This window comes from Vombatus ursinus, unplaced genomic scaffold, assembly GCF_900497805.2.
Source record: "Vombatus ursinus unplaced genomic scaffold, bare-nosed wombat genome assembly UNPS02001287.1, whole genome shotgun sequence".
NCBI lineage: Eukaryota > Metazoa > Chordata > Mammalia > Diprotodontia > Vombatidae > Vombatus > Vombatus ursinus.
Window position 1 is genome coordinate 283350 of NW_020941065.1, and position 21104 is coordinate 304453.

Below are 21104 nucleotides of genomic sequence, written 5' to 3' on the forward strand. Positions count from 1 at the left end.
GATATGTTTACTTGCACACGCTTCCATGATCCACCCATTTCATGTGCATGGCACAACACTTCTGTGGCATGGGACCTCCCACCACTGATGCAGAATGCCAGGGCTTTGAGCTTTGGTAAATGGTCTTTCTGGGCAGCTGCAGCTGACCAGCCCCATTACCCTGTGGCCAGACTGAGGATTGGCCTCTCCGACACCCCATGACAAAGGCTCTCACCAAGTGCTACATGGCTTGGTAAAACGACTGCTGGGGGCACATGCTTTAGCTCAGGCTCTGAGAGCCAGGGCCCCTGACACCATGAGGAGGCCTCAAAGCTAGTGTCAGAGCAGGGAGAGTTCCACTATCATCCCCACCACCTGCTGCCATCTTGACAACTGTCCAGATCTGATTTACCTTAGCAGTGGCTGCAGGACCTCATGAGATGACTGATCTTCCCTCTTGTGAATAAAAATAGAAAGCTTGCCATCCACTGCCTCGCTCTCCTCCCCAGGGTCTTTGTCTCCTTTGATGGAATTCTTTGGACTAGCTTTTGCCAAGGCTGTATCTGGTTCAGAGGCAGTAGGAGAAAGCACGGTCTGGCATCCTGCAAGTAAAAGGCAAAGCCCCATTAGAAGATGCCCACGATTCCCTTCCAAGCTAGCACCCCTACCCTGGCAAAAGGTTGCCTCTCTGTCTCGTCTCCCTCTTCAGGACCGTCGGCCCTGCTGTGCTTTGAGGCACGTTAAATACCACCGAATGACAAGCTAGAACAAGACTATGCCTCAGGGTGGCTTTCTTTCCTTCCAACCTCTTTACCTGGGACCACATAATCTGCCAATTTTGCCAAGAGCAGGGATGCAATCTTGGAAGCTGGATCGCTGGGATCATCCTGCTCACTGTTTAGGGAGGGCACTGAATAGCTCCACGGGGGGAGCTCCACATTCCCACAGTCTTCCACACTCATCAGAGGCAGTGCTGCCCGACACAGCTGAAGGATGATCAGCACCAGCTTTGGAGAAGGGCGCTGGTCAAGCAGCAGAGAAAGAAGCTTCGACACACATGCTGGCTGGCTCAGGATCGCTTTCCCAATGTGACTCCTGGAGAGAAAAATAGAGTATGTGAGATGAAGCCAACCTCTCTGAGGTAAGACCAATTAAGCTCTTGAAAACATATTTCATAATTTTATGAGAACACACAAACATTTGGAACATCGTTGCTCTCTCCAAAGTTACCAACTCCAGCGGCATTTTCTTCGTCCTGACCCTCCAGCCCTTTCTGCAGCCTCTGACACCATCAATCACCCTCTTCTCCTAGACACTCTCTCCTCCCTGTGCCTTCAGGACACTGTCCTCTCCTGGCCCTCCTCCTCCTCCTCCTCCTCCTCCTCGTCTCACCATGCCTGCTCAGCCATCTCTGTTGACACATCCATTAACTGCACTTGGTCCCCAAGGCTCTCTCCCAGGAACCCTTCTCTTCTGTCTCTACACTATCTCCTGGAATGATCCCTCACTGGCTAACGTGGGTTTAATTACCATGTCTGTACAAATAACTCCCAGATCTCTCTCTCTAGCCTTGACCTCGCTCTGAGCTTTAGTCCCACAGCACCAGTCAACTTTTGTACATCTCTAACCGGATATCCTGCAGACACTTCAAACTCAACACGTCCAAAAAAGAACTCGTTATCTTTCCTCAAAAAACTTAGCCTCCTCTTTCCAATTTCTTTAATGCAAGTTGTCAAGGATACCACTACCCTCTCGATCACTTAGGTTCTCAACCTCCGTGTCATCCTTCATGCACCTGTACTCACCCAAGATATCCAATCTGCCATCAAAGCCTGTTGCTTCTCTTTTTACAACATGCCTTATCTACGTCCCCTTCTTTCCACTCACACAGCCATCAACCGGGACCAGGCCCTCATCACTTCCTGTCTGGACTATTGCACTGGCCTTTTAATTGGTTTCTCTGTCTTGTCTCTCATCATTTCAAACCATCCTCCCCTCAAGTGACAGTCATTTTCCAAAGACACACGTCTAACCATGTTACCCCTTGCTGCTTCCATTGCAGACCTGCCCTTTCCCGCCACTACAGCCTTCTGATGCTTTCTTACTCTCCTCACCCTCTGGGGTCCAGCAACACTGGCCTCTGGGCTGCTCCTCACCTCACTCATCATCTCCCAGCACTCTGCCTTGCCCGTAGCCATCTCCCAAGCTGGGAATGCTCTGCTTCTTAGCTTCCCTGAAGACTCAGTTCAAATCTCACTTTCGACAGGAGGCCCTCCCAGCTACCCAGCTGTTAGTACCTTTCCTAGGAGAGTTCCTTCTTAAAAAAAAAAAAAAAAAAAAAAAGAGAGTTCCTTCTTATTTTGTGTGTCTTGTATGTACCTGGCTATTTACATGTTGCCTCCCCTATCCAAATGTGAGCCCCTGAGGCCAGGGTCTGTGTTTTTTTTTTTTTCCTCCTTTTATATCCCCAGAACTTAATAAATGCTTTTTGACTACTGACTGATAATTAAAAATATTATTTCTGAGTATTTCATGCCCGATGAAATTGTGAGTTTTCGAGGCAAAGGGCAAATGCCACTACCTAAAATCAATAGGTAAGTCAAGATTTCCAGTGTCTTTTTTCCAGCTCTGGAAACTCAATGACATTTGATGAAAGAGGGCATCACTAAGCACAAAAGTTCAGCGATTGGTATAAAACACTCAGCTCTTCTATTAGGTTTAATTTTAAGGGAACAAGGGAAGAAAACAGGCATTTATTTTTATATTTTTTAAGGCATTTGGGGTTTAGCGACTTGCCCAGGGTCACACAGCTAGTAAGTGTCAAGTGCATGGTCTGAGGCCGAATTTGAACTCAGGTCCTCCTGACTTCAGGGCCAGTGCTCTATCTACTGCGCCACCTAGCTGCCCCAAAACAAGCATTTATTAAGTGCCTACTATCTAAGAGGAACTAAGTGCTTTATAAAATTATTTTATTTGACCTCTTTAAACAAGGAAATATTGATGACTATGTCAAGTTTTGCAGGCCTCTGGTTTCAGAAACTGCTACAACTAGAGCTGTATGACTTCTCCAGATTGGTCCAGAAATACAAGCAGTCGGCCCTGGGATTTTAGATGGACTATATGTCCCTGTTAACCTCATAGCTCAGTAAGGATGCTATAAAGCCACTGGAGTATTTCTTCTTCTGAAAGCATGGTATGAGAAGAACAGTTAACTAAAGGCAATGGAAAGTTATGTTTTAATCTTGCCAGCAAGGGGATCTGGTCTTTGGTTACTGAATACTATTAGTAGACTAGCAGCTGCTGCCCCCCGGGGAGTAACACAAATGATCACATTATCTTATGATGCAGAAATAAACCTGCACATCGTCAGACTTGGGCACAAAAGTGGAGAGCTCTTGAGACTATCATTGGGGTTTTTTTTTTGTTTTTGTTTTTGTTTTTTTTAGGCAGTTGGGGTTAAGTGACTTGCCCAGGGTCACACAGCTAGTAAGTGTCAAGTGTTTGGTCTGAGGCCAGATTTGAACTCAGGTACTCCTGACTTCAGGTCTGGTGCTCTATCCACTGCGCCACCTAGCTGCCCCTATCATTGGGATTTTTCAGAGGGAGAGAGAGAGTTCCAAAAACCACCCAAGGCTCAGGATTTTGAGGACAGTGTGGCCCACAGCTCCTGGCCCTCCCACAGCTCGCCCCACACCACACCTGGAGAGGTCATTCAGAAGGCTGAGAACGTCCTGAAGGGCATCATTTCCGGCAGCCTGGTTGCCACAGCATTCAGTTGCTCGAGCGAGGTGGTTGGTGAGCAGGCTAGATACCTGCCGTGCCAGGCCCGAGTGCACAGCTTCAGTCGAGCCACCTTTAGGGTCAGAGGCAGAGATGGGGTGTACATGGTGAGACGGCAGCAAACCTAAGACCCCACAGGACCGACAAGACCTGCCTCTTTACTGGCGCCTGGGCTTCCTTAATTTTGCTTTAGGCTGTTCCTCATTCGCCTTGCATAGACATTTTAACAGCTTCATGTAGACTAGTCCTAGAGGATACTGTTCACGAGAACAAGGGAACACCAGTGCACAAATAACCAGGAAAAGCCATTTTCTTTTATTAGCATCGACCAGCAACCATTAGGAAAAGGGAAAATGCAAATAGGGTTAGTTTGTTATCTGAGTCACACATGGGATCCCTTCGTAGAGAAAGCTTCCTCCAACAGTGCAGAGCAGCACCTCCTCTGCCGTTTTGGGGGGAGTTTGGGGGACACTGAGAGGTGGGTACACGAGCAGGATACTGCAGGAAGGCCGCCAGTGAGCCCTCCCTCTGTCTGGCCAGCCTTGTCTTTCTATGAATATAGTCTTAAGGAAAACAGGCTGCTTCTGACTAATGCCTTATACCTTTTCATTAGAATGCTGAATTTTTCTCTGGCATGTTTTTAAGATTGTATCTTAAGCACTAAATTGAAAATGAATGTTATCTAATATAAATATATAATACACACACACACACACACACACACACACACACACACACACACACATAAAACTAGTAAACACTGTCTTAATGCTAACCCATTAGCAATGAAACCATTTCACTGAATCACTTCATACCCTAAGTGTAGAAAGAAACGAGAAGCAAGCCGTTTCACTTTGGGGAGGTGGAACTGATTAGCTCTTTCCAAAAGGCCTAAAAGCAGGGTGGGGAACCTGCGGCCTTGAGGCCATGTACCTACTATGTGAAAGGAGCTAAGTGCTTTATAAATTTATCTTATTTGATCTCTTTAAACAAGGGAATATTGATGATGATGTCAAGTTTTGCAGGCCTCTGCTGTCAGAAGAAAGGCCTCAAAGTGCAGCCTTTTGACTGAATCCAAACTTCACAGAACAAATCCCCTTAATAAAAGGATTTGTTCTGTAAAACTTGGACTCAAAGGGCTGCACCCTAGGACCTAGAGGGCCACATGGGTCCTTGAGGCCGCAGGTTCCCCACCCCTGAGTCCTAAGGACATCCTTTAGCTCAGAGATTCCCAAACTTATTTGGCCGACTGCACCCTTTAAAAAAATTTTTTTACTCAATGTCCCCCTGGAAATCTACTTTCTTTAACACTTTAATGATTTTTTTGAAATATGTGTCACCTGAGGCTACCACCACCCCCTTGGATCATTCCAGCGCTCTTGGGGGTGGTATCGCCCATTTTGGGAACCTATGCTTTAGCTCATGGTTTTCTCAGAATCAGGGAGAAGAAAAGCCTCTCGCTGCGTGAGCTGGGAGTTGGGGGTGGGGGGACCAAGGCAGACCTGTGTTGGGGGCTGCAGCTCCCCTCTTCTCACCTTCTTCTTTTTCCCACTCTACACAGCGATTGGCAAGCACCTGGAAGGCTGCCCAGGCCATGGCGGCCACTTTCTGCTTCTTGGTCTGCTTCTCGCTGGAGCCGGCTTCAGCCTGACTGCTCAAGCTGCAGAGTCTGTCCATGAGCTGAACGAGGCCGCTGCGGACCAGGCACTTTTCTTCACTCCTACACATAGGAAGAAAAAGTTGTCAGAGTGAAAGCTCCTCAGAGGGTGACGGCTCAACACTAAGCTTGTCTAGGGGGCTGGGAAAAACGTCTGGGGGAGGTCTCTGACCAGTACCACTCACAATTATGACCTTACAAGATGCTTTGTAATGACGCCTTCAAAAGAAACAACCAATTCACTGTACTTTTTTCTCCTTAAACAAAGCCACCCACTGAAAGCTAATCAGGGCAGCCTGGGCTTGCCCGAATGGCCAAGTTGTCCATCAAAGAGGCGCTCTTTGAGGTTTAGACTGTGACCATGTCTTAGGAGGAAAGTCAATGTCTAAGTTTAAGAATGTCTTTCACCATGCTGTTTCTTCTTCCTGACATCATCTTCATCCTCTTTCCAGGTCATCCACTTTCACAAAATATTGTGATTACCAATGTCTGTTTATGACTCTAGAGGAATCAACATTATGGAATTTACATGGGGTCTTAAAGGTTGTAAGAGACTTAATAAATCCAAAGTCAGGGTGGAAGACAACTTCTTTTGAATCACAAAAGCCTGCAAACTCAATACAACTGAAAGCCAATAGAGTCAGAGCTCAAACTTTTAAAATGGTCAATGGAATAAAAGTAGTCATCTCATGAATGTTCTCTCATAGGAAAACCAAGGCTGCTCTCCTTCCCCACCAGTCCAGAGGCTCTTAAAATTCCCACATAACTGCAAAGCTTGGCCCCAATGCCAGATGAGGTCTCTCCCGACCCCCTTCCCCCAACTGCCAGTGCCTCCCTAACAAAGTTACTTTGCATATAATTGCAGGTGTACATTTTGCCTCCCTCAGTAGAATATAAGCTCTCCGAGGGCAGGGACCTCTTTATTTTTGTCTTTGTATCTCTAGGGATGGGCATGCGGCAAATGCTTAATGAAAGCTTGTTGATTCATTGCTCCCTCACTCAAAATGAGGGGAATATTTTAATAAGATGCTCAGCTTTCCAAGAATTCAACTGTTCTTGGGTATAGTCTTTTACCTGGTGTAAGGTATGGTGCATAAGAGACCAATGCTATTGGCACAAGCAATAGGATAACGAGCACACAAGGACACCACAGAGGTCATGGTCTCTCCAAAGGCTTCCTGCACCTGTTCGACCATTCCTCCACAGGTGAGTTCTTCAATTCTATGAACAGAGAAATCAAAACATACGTTTCTCAGACCAAGGCAAAGAGGGTGGTGATACTAAGAAATCCCTGAAGAACTTCTGCCAGCAACTCAACACGGTCCAGAGCCGTGGACTATGAGAGCTACGGCCAGGATCTCACCCTTTATTTTCCCGATGAAGAAACCAAGGCCCAAAGAACAGTGGCTTGTTTAAGTCATTCACTTGGCAAATGGCACTTCTGAGACTAGAACCCAAGTGATATAAAAGACACGGACTTATTCTTCCCCAGTTCCCCAAGAGAAAACCGGACCACGGAGCCAAACGTCTCAAGGGCTCTCTGACTGGCTGAGAAGGCATGCCTTGAGGCGGTGCAGAAGCATGCCGGATGGGCTGGGCCTCTTGATTTCTATTCAGGACTTCCTGAGCACACATGCCCATGGCCAGCCTGCACCTGAGCTGGTACCTCTTGACTACAGTCTCCAAAGGAATGGACGAGATTAGAGAAATAACTGTGATGAGATATTAAAAAACAACAAAAGCTTAAAATTATACAAAGGGAAAAGAGATCACAAGGTGCTCATAAGAGGAAAAAACACTACTATTATTACAGCCATAAATTATGTATGATTTTCTATTAAAATACTTCTGATTATATGGTTCAATTGAGGATTTATTCCTTATTTTGATCGCTTATATTTGTGGAGATTTTTATTTATTTTATAATTAAAAAGAAAACAAAAATACTGCCAGCAGTTGGCATGGGATGTAGAGGGAGCTAAAGCTGCATAAATGGCCTTTGGTCCCAGTCTTCTCTTACTGATTAAAGGTCCCTGGAGCTCTGTGGGGAACACACGTGAAGAGCACTAGGGGACGCTCAGCTGCCTGTGGCCAAGGTTAAAGGCACAATTTCTAAGTTACCAAACAATGATTTAGAGTTTGTTTAACCACTGCCCATGTTCTGGCCCCCGGTAAGAGAGTCTCCAGCGTGGCTTCCCTGCTGTGCAGGAGCTGACAACAGAGAACAGTGGCAGACCTGGGGCCACCTTGAAGCACCATCGTGACTGGCCCTACAAGATGCGTCACCCCTCCGACTCTAACGGCCGCCGTCAGCAGCTCCCGCATGTGCACAAGCGCCTGCTTCCGGGTGTTTCCACGCCGCCACCTGGTCTGAGCGGCGAGGAGGAAGCTGCTACTGGATACCTGGAATATCAAAGACCAAAGCATGCTCTGAATGACCCGGGCCTCTCCCCGGTCTGACCAGCACTCTGGGCTGTCACATCGTACTTGACGGGTTTGAAGGAGAGGGGGGGCAAGGTGTGACCTACTGCTTGGTCTGGGGTGGTCCCAATGAAGGCAAACAGCTGTCCTAACAAGACACTGTATGTAGGCTTGTCCCTGCTGTCCTCTATTGCCAGAGACTGAAGGAGTGTGAAGGAGCTGCTCCGGTGGCTGGGCACGTGTCGACGCCTGTGGAGAACAGCGCTGGATCAGGCGATGGCGCAGCTGCCAGCTCCTGGTCAAACACTGGACCCTGCTGCTGCCCCTGCCATGCCACGGGCAGCTTACCTCTGGCTTGCTCGAGTGAATTCCAAGTCTTCGTTCCCAATCATTTCCAGGTCAGATGGAGCAGACATGCTACGAAGAAACACAGGCTGCCGGACAGCGTGAGCGATCACCTTGGTCTCGGATGCCGATTTACAGGCTGGAACACAAGGTGAGAGAATGGCTCCATCGTCACGGCTGTCCCGCCCATACCGTACCCTACCTCTCATCCCATTGCATTCTTCCTCCTTGGGTGCTCCCCCACCACGCACCAAGATGATGCCAACGCTCACAGCTCCAAAAGCCCAGCAAGGATCCTCAAGTCTGAAAGCATTTTCTAACCTCAGGTAACTAAGTTACAGTTCTTACTAATTTAATAAAGAGATTCTCTAAGAAGTCTGGAAGAATCCCCTTAGCTTCCTGCAAGGTCACTTTTTATTTCGATACAGGCATTTCATGGAGCAGAAGGTGGAAGAGAGCGAGTGATGATGACATTAGTGACGTCTGAGTCACAGCTCTGGGATGTGGAGAACTCTTGGAAGGCATCGAGGCCAGCGGTTCTCCAAGTGGGTTCCCAGGCCCCTAAGACTCTATCAGGAGGCCCAGAGGGTCCACAAGGATAAAATTATGTTTATCATCGTACTGAGGTATCACTTGTCTATTAAAACACTCCTCCCTTTTCCAACTACACATCTGTGGGAGGTCGGATTTAAACATATCAACAGATTGAACACAGAAGCATCCGAGAAAATCTCCGTCTTCTAGTAAGTTTCTAGTAAGACATTAAAGAGATTTGAAAAAACATGTAAAATAATGCCATTCTCATTAAGCTTTATTGTTTTTGGAAAATGTAGCTATTTTTTCACTTAAAAGTGCTATATTGGGGTAGCTAGGTGGCGCCGGTCATGGAGTCAGGAGAACCTGAGTTCAAATCTGGCCTCAAACACATAACATTTACTAGCTGTGAGACTCTGGGCAAGTCACTTAACCAACTACCTCACCCCCCCCCCCCCAAAAAGTGCTATATTAGCAAAATAAATTTATCATTATATATTATTAATATATTATTAATTTTTTTCAGTTTTCATTTCTAATATAGTAAATATTGATTGACATAACTTACACTAAGACAAGCCCTTTGGAGTGAGGATTCTCCATTATTTTTAAAAGGTAAAGGAGTCTGGAGACCAAAGAGTTGGAGGCCTGCTGCCCTAAGCCAATCCCTTTATTTAAAACAAAACAAATCCAGATACGGAATTGCCAGGGACTGGCAAGGTAAGGAAGCTGCGGCCTAGGGAGGTTAGGTAGCTTGCCCAAGGTCACAGAGGTAGCAAGGAGCAGAGCCTGGATCTGAACCCAGGTCCTGGGGCTCCAAAGCCACAGCCCTCTTCCCTGCACCATTTTCTGCAAAGGCGACTTCTTCCTCACCTCTTGTTACTGTTTAAATCTGTGCTTCATTGTTGGTGGCTTCTCTGTCTGGTCTGGAACCTGAGCTCACAGGCAGGAGAGCCTGACTAAGCCTCCCTATGGACACAAGACTTTACCCTATTGACGTCATTGGCAAAAGAGGGTCATACTCTGTATGGGGCAGGCAGTCATATTGCTGCGAGGGCCAGGCAAGCCTGCCCAGTAAAAGGTGTGCACAGGAAACAAGGGGCCCATCAGTATCAGTCCCTGTGGCTTTTGACTCGAATTTGTCTAAAAGAGCATGAGAAGAAGTGGTTAGCTCATAGCAGGGGCTTTGTGAATGCTTGCTGACTGAATGACTGAGCTCCCAAGACTTCTATCTGTTAACCAGCTACTAACCACAGCAGGCAGCTACGTGGCCTAGCAGCAAAAGTGGTACAAGTAGAACTAGGAAGGCCTGAGTTCAAATCCTGCCTCTAACAAGAATGCCTCTGTATGAGAGCCTCAGTCAGTCTCAGTTTCCTCACAGGAAGACTAATACCTACCTCACAGGGCTCTTGTGAGGATCAAATGAGGCGATGCATTTAAAGGATTATATAAATGCTTCTTGTTGTTAAAATTAAATTCAACTTATGTATCAACAACCACCTGCCTAAGACTGCCTACTAGTCTGGAGGCAGTTGGGTGGTACAATGGGTAGAGCACTAGGCCTAGAGTCAGGAAGACCTGGGTTCAAATCCAGATGCATGCTAGCTGTATGACCCTGGGCAAGTCACTTAACCTGTCTGCCTCAGTTTCTTCATCTGTAAAATGTGGATCATAATAGTACCTACCTCCCAAGGTTGTTGTGAGGATCAAATGAGATAATAATTGCAATTAGTCACTTAATAAATGTTAATTGATTAATGATTCCCAAGTGCACAATACTTGGTACACTTCAATACTTGTTACATTGTGGTGTTGCTTTGTATCACACGCACAGATGGGATCCTAAAAAACACATGACATATGATAGTTGCTGTCATACAATCAAATGCTGTATTTCTGAAGCTAACGAGGCATGGAGAGGCAGCATGACCAGCAGACCAAGGGCTGGCTTCATTCCCAGGAGCTGGGTTCAAGTCTTGCCTTTGACCCTCGGTAAGTCACTTAACCTGCCCATTTCCATCCATGGAGGGATGTTCCATTTCAGGGGTTCTTTCCACAATGAAATCCCATCCCTGGACCCCACCGGACTGATGGAGGAGCAGCTGCATCAGGAGGAAATACAGTCATGCTCACTGAATACAACTTAAGGACTAAACAACAATGTGCCCTATTTTCAAAGGGGAAGAATAAAGGGCAGATGGGAAAATGATAGAATTCCCTTTTTTAAGGCTTGAAGAATAGAAAGCACCGAGAGCTTTAAGATCCCTGTGGGGCCTCAGGGCCTTTTCCAGCAGTACCTGGCGTCTCTGCGGGCGTCCCCGACACACTTCTCGGGATGCCGGACTGGGCAGCAATGGTGACGTGCAGCAGCAATTCCGCTCTGTTCATTAAGCTCTTGACTAACGTTTTTGTTTTAGCCAGAGGGTGCGGGGGTTTCTGAATAAGAGAATTCACTTCCTGAAGAAACTTCTCCCTGCAAAAGACAAGTCCCTGTCCTATCAATCCTTCATTAATTTGGCAAAACCAATTTTTATAACCAAGGAGCTCGCCTAGAGGATGAGAGAGGGAAAAAGAAGCCTCAGCAAGCTGGGCTTTTCTCTCACTACTTTCAAAAACAGCCAAACTATAACTTGTACCAACTTTATGTATTGCCCTCAAGTTTAAAGGTCTCCTGTGGTTCAAAAAAACCATGATATTTGGACTTCAGAAGTCTGTCCCACATCTGAAATCCTTAGCAAACACCTGGATTCCTTTTCAGAGCTGAGAGGGTATAAAGATGTTTACAATTTCTTTCTGGCAGAAACATCCATGTGGTAAATTGAACACGTTTTTGTTTCACCATCACCAACCTCAATGACAAGACCAGGTTCTCAAGGTCACTTCCATCAAAGGAAACCTCCTTCATCGAACACAAGAGTTCCAGTTCCTTTATTTTGTTCTAAAGAATGATTTGAGAAAAAAAAAATTGATGCATAACCTGTAACACCAATGGCCTTGGTACAATGCATTAGATGAGCAGATCTTTAAGGGAGAAAATAGCATCTTTTGGACATATTTCTGAGAAACGGAAAGAGTTAATCAGTTGATAACTGTCATTTTGATGACTAAAAATGGCGCTGCTCCTCTCTGGGGATTATTTCTTTTTAGTTTTTGTAGACAGAGTGAAATTTGCTCACAACTCAAGTTTCCTCGGCATCTTTATAAATAAACTGGTAAGTTAAAAACAACTTCAATAGCTGGTCATTTGTAGTTCTGAATTGTCAACAGACTGGTCTAATTAGCATCATTATATACTACTTGTGAAAAAACCAAACGGGTCAATTTTAGGTTATACAATAGAAATTATTTCCTCCTTCTGTGAAGATAGCATGGCCTCATCTTATACGAAAAGGGACGTCTCTGAAATAGTTCTATGGGCTGGCCAAATTAACTACCCAAAAATCTTAGACGACGGAGAGATCATGCTTCTGGTTAGGTATGGACACAGTAAAGAAGTGTCACCACCCCTCCTATTGTCAGTCTACAGGCCTCTACCAATACGCCATCACTTCCTGACCCCATTAGTTGGGGATGTTGGGGGGAAGGGAGGGAAAAGGAGTAGCTCTGTTGGCTGGGATTTGGGCGTTTTAAGCTATGTTGATATGCTCACCTCATTAAAATGATAATCATAAAAGAACGGTGTGTTGTTTTCCAGTTTTCCTTGCATGGCATCATCAACCTCGTTTTGCCATTTCTGTTCCAATTCTGCAACACTCTGATAAACACATTAAAGTAATGATCAATGTAAAGAGATTCAACAAGGAATACCTAGCTTACATATGAATTAGGCAATTTAAGCTACACTACTCTTTAAAAAATCAAGAACAAACTCTGAGCTTTCTTAATGTCCAGCACTTAAGAAATCCGTTATATCCTTTATGAGGAAATAACAAATAGTTTGGTCTTCATTACCTGAAGCTGCCTCTCCATGGCATTGAGCTTCTTAAAGGTCTCCCCCATGATTTTACATAATAAATCATACTCTTCAGCATGTTCCTCTTGATACTGGAAATTGATTAAAGACTGCAGAGCATCAACCAAGTTTAGGTGTTTAATCACACACGACACGACCATTTCTTCCATGACGTCAGGCTGAACCACTTCCCTATAGTTAAAATGAACAACTTTACAATACCTAATTTCCACATATTAATTGCCCAGAAATCTTAAGGCTTCTGAGAGATCACACATGATCAGGTTTCAGCACAGCAGAGAAGCAGTCACTGCAACTTCTACTGTTAGTCTACAAGGAGAATAAGAGGCACGAAAATGAGAGCACTGTCTGTCTATCCATCTGGCCATCACTACTACCACTTAACAACTACACCAGCTGGGGTTGGTTGGGGGCTGGGGTGGGGAAAGACATGTATTAGAGCAGAGAAGTTAAATAAAAATTTTAAGTGGCTCTATTTGCTGAGGTTTGGACATTTTAAGCTAGAATTAAAGACACAAAGCTGAACACCCATTGCCCCCCCCCCCACCAACACAAATGATGGTGCCTAATTTTATATTTCTTAATCATTAACAACATTGTGGTTTTATAACAATATTGGAGCCAGGACTCTGTTCTGCCCAAACCAAAGGAGAGGTTTTTAATGGCCCTCTCTGCCGGCAGGTAAAATGTCTCCCCCAGATAACACAGGGATGTTATTCCCACCACGCCGCTAGACCTAGAAGGCTGGATCCAAAGGTAAGATTTCTGGGGAAGGCAGTTAACACTCACTAAATAAATGACAGAACAAGAATATGTTTGGCAAGCCAAAAAGTGCCACTAGGACTGATCTTTGTTCTAAAGGAGAATATGAGAAATGCAATACAATCTGTCCAGAAACACAAATAAGATGCTATAACATACTTTATACTTGGTCTAAACTGAGGTCTCGCACGCCCAGAAATTTCCCTGAGTTTTATCATGATTCCCGGAGGCAGCCTGATCCGAGGCAGTTCAAAGTCATTCCCCACAGGAGGCAGCAGGACATCAGAGGGGTAGGTGAACTCCCTGTCTTCGTCAATGGTGAGTGGCAGCGGAGAAGGGCTTGGGGTCAGAGCAGGAGAGATCACTCCATTGGCTTCCACCTGCCACTGACATCTAAAAAGGCAAAGATGGGGTCACTCACACTCGGTTTTCTCATCTCCCCCACTTCTAGGAGGGCTGCTTGGACAAAGTTTGTTGGTGACATTAACAAGATCAAGTGAGCACTGAGGCTGTAATTTTTCTGTACTGGACCTTTCTCCGGAGGCTTAAAATCAAGGAGCACCATGGGAATTTGTGAAGATGATTCTCCCATCTTGGCAAAGCTTTTGTAGTTGAAGGTTTCAATTCTAAATTTACTAATGCAAGGGCCACAGAAGTCCTTAGGACTAGCTTCAACATAACTTCTAAGACATACCACCGGTTAACCCCATTGTGAAAGGGCAGACAGTGTAGAAGGCCAACAAAACTCTAAATTCTTCAATGATTTCTATGGTGTCTGGTCTCAATGGTTCTGTACTTCTTATCACATGTACAAGGATATAATTTTGCTTCTTAGAATTTTGTAATTGCAAGTGCTATTACTCATTCTGAGGAATGCAAGCAAATTAATTACAGACACACACACGTGCACACAGAGCTATTATCAATAAGGCTTTTATTCCCCTTAGGATCTTGTTGTATTGAAGGTTTATTCCCCACTCTTTTATGGAATCCAAGATAGCATTTCACATGTAGGATCCTAAAGGGAAACCCTCAGAGACCCTGATAAAGTCCTTGATTCTTGCTAGAGAGAGGAGATAAAGAACATCTTCCTGGCACTTGCCCAGCAATTGGTGTATATTCTTTAGTATGATTCATCCCTTGTTTTTTGCCTCTAGCTCTAAAAACACCCAATTCGCCAAATAAAAACTTCATAGTAAAGTGTCCACCTCAGCTCAGATAGTCCCAAAGCACCCAGCATCATAGGGAAGACCACCCACGTCCCCCTTGTTAGCACTCTCTGGGTAAATCAAGGCACATTACACTCCCTACATTCATGCCCCTCAACCAATTACTAATCTCAAAGACTCCATTCATGCAGCTCCATCACAGCAGATAGAGCAGATAACCCTTTGCTCCACCAATCACCATCCTGGAACTCTTAAAAAGGAGGGAGTATCTCTCCCACATGGCTATACCAAAACGGAAAGCAGAGAAGCCACCCTCCTGGGCACCATCATCAATCTAGAAGCAGACTGGGAGGTCCCATCTCCAGTGGGTTGTGAAGGACACCATCCAATAACTCTCTGCTGGACACCTAAGTCTGGGGTGGGGTTCTTTTCCCCTGTCTAATGGGGAGGTTCTACAGTTACCAAGTAAGTACTCATTTGAAGAAGCACTTTTCAGCAAGTGAAGGAATTGAAATGGGAGACTCAATCTGCTCAAACTGCTCAAATCAAGTGAGTGACCCTAATTTACTTAGGCAGGAGTTTCCCTTGATCCTAGTGCCTAGGGTAGCACCTGACACACAGTAGGTGCTAGTATATGTTGGATGATAAAAGGAAAGGCACAATGATGGCTGAGAAATGAACCCAAAACACTCTTTTTCTTACTGAAAAATCCCAAATCCTTTCTAAACAAAAGAAGTCAAATTGAAGTCTTTTACCTTTGCAAAAGCTTCGATCTTAACAGCTCTTGGCAGGTTTCCTCTTCTTTGGTAATTTCTGGTCCATTGTATAAGATCCTTAACATGGAACAAGCTAGTACAGATAGACCTAAAGCCAGGTCCACCAAAAAGGGTAATCCTCCTGATACATCCTCCGACGACTCCTGCAAGTGTGGACAGGAGCAAAGCGTGCTGGTCAATGCACGTCCATGCATCTTGTTAACCTAGGCTATGTCACGCTGCCTACAACAGCAGCATCCCCAGGCCCTGGCACTCCCTGAGCATCGCTGGTGAGGCCCTGCAGTGGCAGAAGCCAAACTGTCTACTGCAGCAACACGGACGGATGATAGATAGAGTTTCAATGACCAAAGAGTGAGGCCTCAGCCACATTCTGGGGAAGCAATATACATAACACTATATATTCATTTTTGGCAAATATTAGCAAAGACTTAGAGGCCCAGGCTCTCTGGGAGCCCGACTTAGGGATGAACTACAATTCCATTTGGCCACCTCCATTCAGTTCCATTTCACAGGACTTCTGTGGTTTCCTCAACTACATCACCTCCTCCAAGCTGATCTATAATATGGCCTTGACCCCAGAGTTGGTGTCTTGTACAGTGGTGCTCTGCCATCTGGTAACCAAGGACACGCCATCCACAAGATGTGCAGATTCCCTCGATCACTGGACGACAAAGTCTGAGTCAGCTTCTCTACAGAAGTCATGACCTAATCCCTATCAACTTATCCAACCTCTCCTGCTCAAGTCAAGAGGGTTGATTGATTCAGTGCCATCAAATGGAGGTAACAGATGAAATAACGGCTCATCCCTGCCCATTCTTCCTAATGCAGATGCAGATGAAACAACCGAGGAGCACAGGAGAAAATGCATCAGACAAACATCAGTGGTCACATTAGAGTACCTGAGCTCGAACCGTGCAAGCAAAGCCCCACATAGCTTTATCTGGAGTGTTGTGTTCTCGGCCACTTCTCATTTCAAAGGAGAAGGTGACTGTATCCCCTTCCACCTTAAAATTTAAGCGGGGAAAAAGGCACTTTTAAAACAAGACAAAAACAGTTTTCAAAAGATCAGTGTGTTTCACAGGCTCACTTCTTGGAAAAGGCCAAAGGCCATGCTGAATTCTTTTCAAGAAGTCATTTTCATGTCACTTTCATCCCTTTTCACATGAGCCTCTGGCCTTTAGGGAGACTCTCCTGCCCCACCAGATCCTGGTGCTTGACAGCTATGATGGACCACAACTGCCTAACTGCATGGCCAGAATTTATATGAGAATAAATTCGAATAATGCCAGCAGACTGTTGGTCCCTTTCTTCTTGTGCTACAGGGATGATTTGCCAGCACTTTACTGCGGTCCAGAGGGCAAGCAGAAGCCCTTGGTGCAGCCAACACTAATCAAACACCTGGGAGCAGGCTGCTCAAAGACTCTGCAATGTGTCGTGGAGTCAGTCCTTTTACTTTCCTAGATGGGAATTCACTGGCATAGGGAGGTCTGAAGAAGGAAATTCTTTCTATTAATGCAAAATAGCATCTATTCCACGACTTACAGCCTTGGCGAGTTGTCTGGGGCAGTGATCTGCCCAGGGCACACAGCCAGTATATGTGAGGGCCGGGTCTTCAGTTTGCCATCCATCATGCTACACTGTCTCTTACTCACTACTATGAGCACAAAATCAGATGCAGTCAACAACCTAACTGTGGGAAGGGTTGGATGAATCAGAAGCTCGATCCAAACATCATCACAGAGGATGGCTGGTTTCAGGTTCCCGGAGGTCAGGATGCATCATTATCACAACAAAACTCAAGGGACAAACTCTAAGAGTCTTTCCAGGCTTAAGGGATCAGCTCAGCTCATAGTCCTATCTGTAAGTGCTGGTTGATTCAGGAGCCCTAATACTACTAATGGCTATGTCTGAATCTCACTACATTGAGGATTAGCATTGGCAATGCTCTCTAAAGCCTTGCTAATTAACAGATGTCTAAGTTCCATGTGCCCACTGAATAGGATTTTGATATGGAAGAGACCTCAGAGGGCATCTGGCCAAACCCCTCATTTCCCAGATGAGGGACTAAGGCCCAGAGATGTCAGGTGCCCTGGCTCAGGCCCCAAGGACAGTAAGTACCCAGAATGGAAATCAAACCCAGGGCTTCTGACATCAAGGACCCTGCTTTTTGCATTCTACACACACTGGTCTCTGAAATTGCCCTGCTATCCTAGAAGGGGAGGAGAGAATGCTGTGACCCTATCAAACAGGGGTCAAGAAGACCCCTGGATCCAGTGGACTATGTGACCTTGATTGACCAGGAATGGGAGAATCGTGATAATCTAACTTTGTAAAAAGGGCATGAGGGATCATTCCTGAAAATAACAAGAGAGATTAGCACTTCGGGGGAAAAGGAGGATCAGCTGGAGAAGACACCTTCATCAGGTAAGCCTAACTAAATACTCCTACTTCACAATATATCCTCATGGCAAACCTCCGTCCAAAGAGTGTTACTCTTGATATACAGGCCCAGGGCTAACAAAATAAGACTTCATATTTCTGTTCTATGAAATTATTTGAGCTGTAATACCGTACCTTCACTAAGTCTTTTGGCCAACCAGTTCCTAAGACACTACGGCTGCCATATCCCAGTGTATTGCCTCCATATTCAGCAACCTTCCTACTGTTAGTGTTAGGCCCAGCATAAATCACCAACTTCAAAACAGAAAATATACTGTTAGACTGTAAAAGAAAAACAAAAACAAAATCTACAAATAAAGAGGCCGCAAGAGATTTGTTTCTCAAACAGTTAATAACCAGGCACTGCTGTCAATTTAACAAGACAATCTGTCTAATTCTTTCACTATATCAAACATTCTAGATCATAGCATCAATGATTTTACATTAAGCAGCCAGTGCGGGGTACACCCATTAAACTGGCTATTGAGCAAATATCTTAACAGTTACTAAAGTATAACTCATTAGAGGGGCTACAGAATCACATCTTGAAAAATGAGATATTCCCAGTCATATAAGCTCTATCTTCTATTGGCATGCTCAATTCTACTTATTATTCCACATACACAAACTATTTTTAACTGGCACAATTTTCCCTTCAAACTTTTCCCAACATGAGCAAACTAAGCAAACACAGATAGAAACATGGTAGCATTTAACTAAAAAACGAATATTAAAGAATAAATGAGTGCAGGGAAAAAAACAGTCGTAACAAATTGGAAAATAAACTATAGCGTTGAGGAACACATGTTGGATGGTATAAAAAGGAAGTGCTCTCTGTCTCTCCTCCAATTTCCTTGTACTGATCTGTGTTGATTTAACACTCCCACCTCCCACCCCCTTTCTCCAGCCTCCAGCCCCTGCTCCAGCAGTGACCACTGGGTCTCAGCTCTTTGTGTCCCAGGGCTTGGCTTGATAAATTGGACTTAGGCATTGAGCTAGAGGCAAGCATCTTTCTTTGTCTATCATGCATTGATGATATTCTTTATTAAAAGCAGGTCATTTCATTTCACTTTTGGGCCAGAAGGGACCTGAATGAAGAACTGAAGGCCCAAGAATGTTCACTGATTTGTCAAAATTGAGATGTGTAGGAAGTGGAGGAGTAGGGATGTGAACCCTTTCCAATGCTTGCTCTCTCTCTCTCTCTCTCTCCAATGCTCATATAAGAGCTGGGTTTCTATTAAGCAAAGTTCTGATTATTTGGCATTCAAGCATTTCTCTAAGAAAGGATTCTCACACTTTTGAACAGAGTAAATCCTGTCTCCTACTAAGCATTGATAATTTCCTCCGACTTCAACATGAGTCAAGTGCCCAGTGGAAGGTGGGATTTAGCTCTGGTTGCTTAAGAGGGCCATAGCATTTCTTATGCTTTGAGATCTTTGGCTGTCAACAGCCAGAGACTGATGGCAAAGTCAATGAGATGGTCAGTTAGGTAATCAGTCTCTGTACTGTGTCTCTTAACACAAACTTGTAGAAAAGACTTCACTACTGAATCATCACAAGATGACTATATTTAAAAGGATAAACAGAATAACACTAATTAAACTAAAAGGGTAATCTAAGTGTAATTTTAAAGAGCCATCTCACTAAAAACCAGGAAAAAAGACAGGATTACAGCAGGAAGAGCTCCCGTCCTCCAGGAAAATGATATGGAACTTCGGACCCCTTTCCAATACTTTTCCATGTTATGTCATCCTACATTTCTATCCAAGATTTCTCTTGCCAAGACTAGTCCACAAGCTCCATGACAGCAAGTGTTAAGAGTACTGTTCATTGGGAGAGAGGGGAGGACCCCCATTCTAAGAAGAGCATTGGTAAGTAGGAGAATATTCAAGGAGGCGAGACCAGGATGGTGCAAGTGTGCCAAATGATGACAAAGTAAAGGAGCCAGGGATCTTTACCTTGAAGAAGAGAAGGTTTAGTGGGCATAAGACAACTGTTTATGAGAATACGAAGGGCTTCTATGGGCAAGAGTGAGCTGACTTGTTCAGTTTGGCTTCAGGAGGGAGAACTAGGAACAACAGGTCAAAGCAGCAAAGTGCCAGATTTAGGCCGGATTCAAGGCAAAACTTGCTCTGGATTCAAGCTCTAGAGTACTGCAGGCTGCCTCAGGAGATGGGAGGGTCATCTACACTGAAGGCCACTTGTTGAAGAGGGTAGAGAGGGGATTCTTATTCATTTACAGGTTGAATCAGGGTCAGAAAATGACTTAAGGCTTAGAGCTGCAAGGGACCTCTGAGGTCATCTGATCCAACTCCTTCATTTTACAGATGAGGAAACCGAGGCCCAAGGAAGTAGAGTGACTTGTCCAATGTCATACAAGTAACAAATGGCAGAGCTGGGATTTGAAGCTGAGTCCTCTGATTTTAAATCCAACACTCTTTCCATTACAACCAGATGGAGGTCTCTTCTAACTCTGTCATTCTGTGATTGTATTATGTGCATAAAGCCGTGCATATTAATAGGTGCTTAACAGATATTTGGACAAGTGAATTGAGAAATTGTTGGAAAGGACCTTCTAAAGGTCATCAAGCTCATGCCCCTGTCTTCGGACAAAGTTGGTTTTAGGTTGCCACCACAAACCCATTCCTGGTAGATGGGGCTGTATGCTATTTAAAAGGAGGTTCTTCAACTTCCTCGGCAGTCTTCTTCTTCTTCTTCTTTTTTTTTTTAGTGAGGCAATTGGGATTAAGTGACTTGCCCAGAGTCACACAGCTAGGAAGTATTATGTGTCTGAGGCCAAATTTGAACTCAGCTTCTCCTGACTCCAGGACTGGTGCTCTATCCACTGTGCCACCTCGTCAGCGGTCTTCTCACACACAGCAGGCACTTAATAAGTGTGTGTCAAATATTACTGAAATGTGTACTGAACCATCTCATAATGATCACAGTTTAAAATTCTTCCTTCTTATTAATACAACCTTCTTCTGCTATAATTTAAAGCCATTTTTTCTTGTTCAGTTCACAGCAAATAGAGGTAACAACTAGCTAAGCAACCCTCCCTTTCTCACGTACTTAAAAGCAGTTAAAAGAAGTGGTAGTTTTTCATCCATAGCCTTGACAATCCCAATTTCTTTAGACTCTTCTCATGAGGATCCTATTCTATCCCCTAAGTTTTCTCCTCTCTGTTTATACTCTTGTCTAGGTAGGACTATAAACTTTAATTTGGAGAAATGTTTCTTCTCAAAGATCTATGTGGCGCTGAAAGTGAT

The 21104-nt window shown here is 44.8% G+C and overlaps 1 protein-coding gene across 4 annotated transcripts in view; it reads right to left on the minus strand.

Moving 5' to 3' along the window:
• Nucleotides 1-21104, minus strand: part of HECTD4 (HECT domain E3 ubiquitin protein ligase 4) — a 195019-nt gene that overhangs the window by 55265 nt on the left and 118650 nt on the right. For 3 of the 4 annotated variants that reach the window (XM_027862558.1, XM_027862548.1, XM_027862540.1), the window contains exons 22-37: nucleotides 17971-18090; nucleotides 16296-16400; nucleotides 15376-15539; nucleotides 13611-13844; nucleotides 12668-12860; nucleotides 12366-12470; nucleotides 11566-11654; nucleotides 11014-11189; nucleotides 8186-8321; nucleotides 7945-8086; nucleotides 7653-7819; nucleotides 6491-6637; nucleotides 5295-5479; nucleotides 3679-3832; nucleotides 794-1074; nucleotides 392-581 (exon numbers count right to left, since the gene is read on the minus strand). In XM_027862558.1, coding sequence (XP_027718359.1) covers nucleotides 392-581; nucleotides 794-1074; nucleotides 3679-3832; nucleotides 5295-5479; nucleotides 6491-6637; nucleotides 7653-7819; nucleotides 7945-8086; nucleotides 8186-8321; nucleotides 11014-11189; nucleotides 11566-11654; nucleotides 12366-12470; nucleotides 12668-12860; nucleotides 13611-13844; nucleotides 15376-15539; nucleotides 16296-16400; nucleotides 17971-18090 — 2588 coding nt within the window. Of the gene's footprint in view, nucleotides 1-391; nucleotides 582-793; nucleotides 1075-3678; nucleotides 3833-5294; nucleotides 5480-6490; nucleotides 6638-7652; nucleotides 7820-7944; nucleotides 8087-8185; nucleotides 8322-11013; nucleotides 11190-11565; nucleotides 11655-12365; nucleotides 12471-12667; nucleotides 12861-13610; nucleotides 13845-15375; nucleotides 15540-16295; nucleotides 16401-17970; nucleotides 18118-21104 lie in introns of all 4 variants that reach the window. The other variant, XM_027862532.1, reaches the window with a different exon arrangement.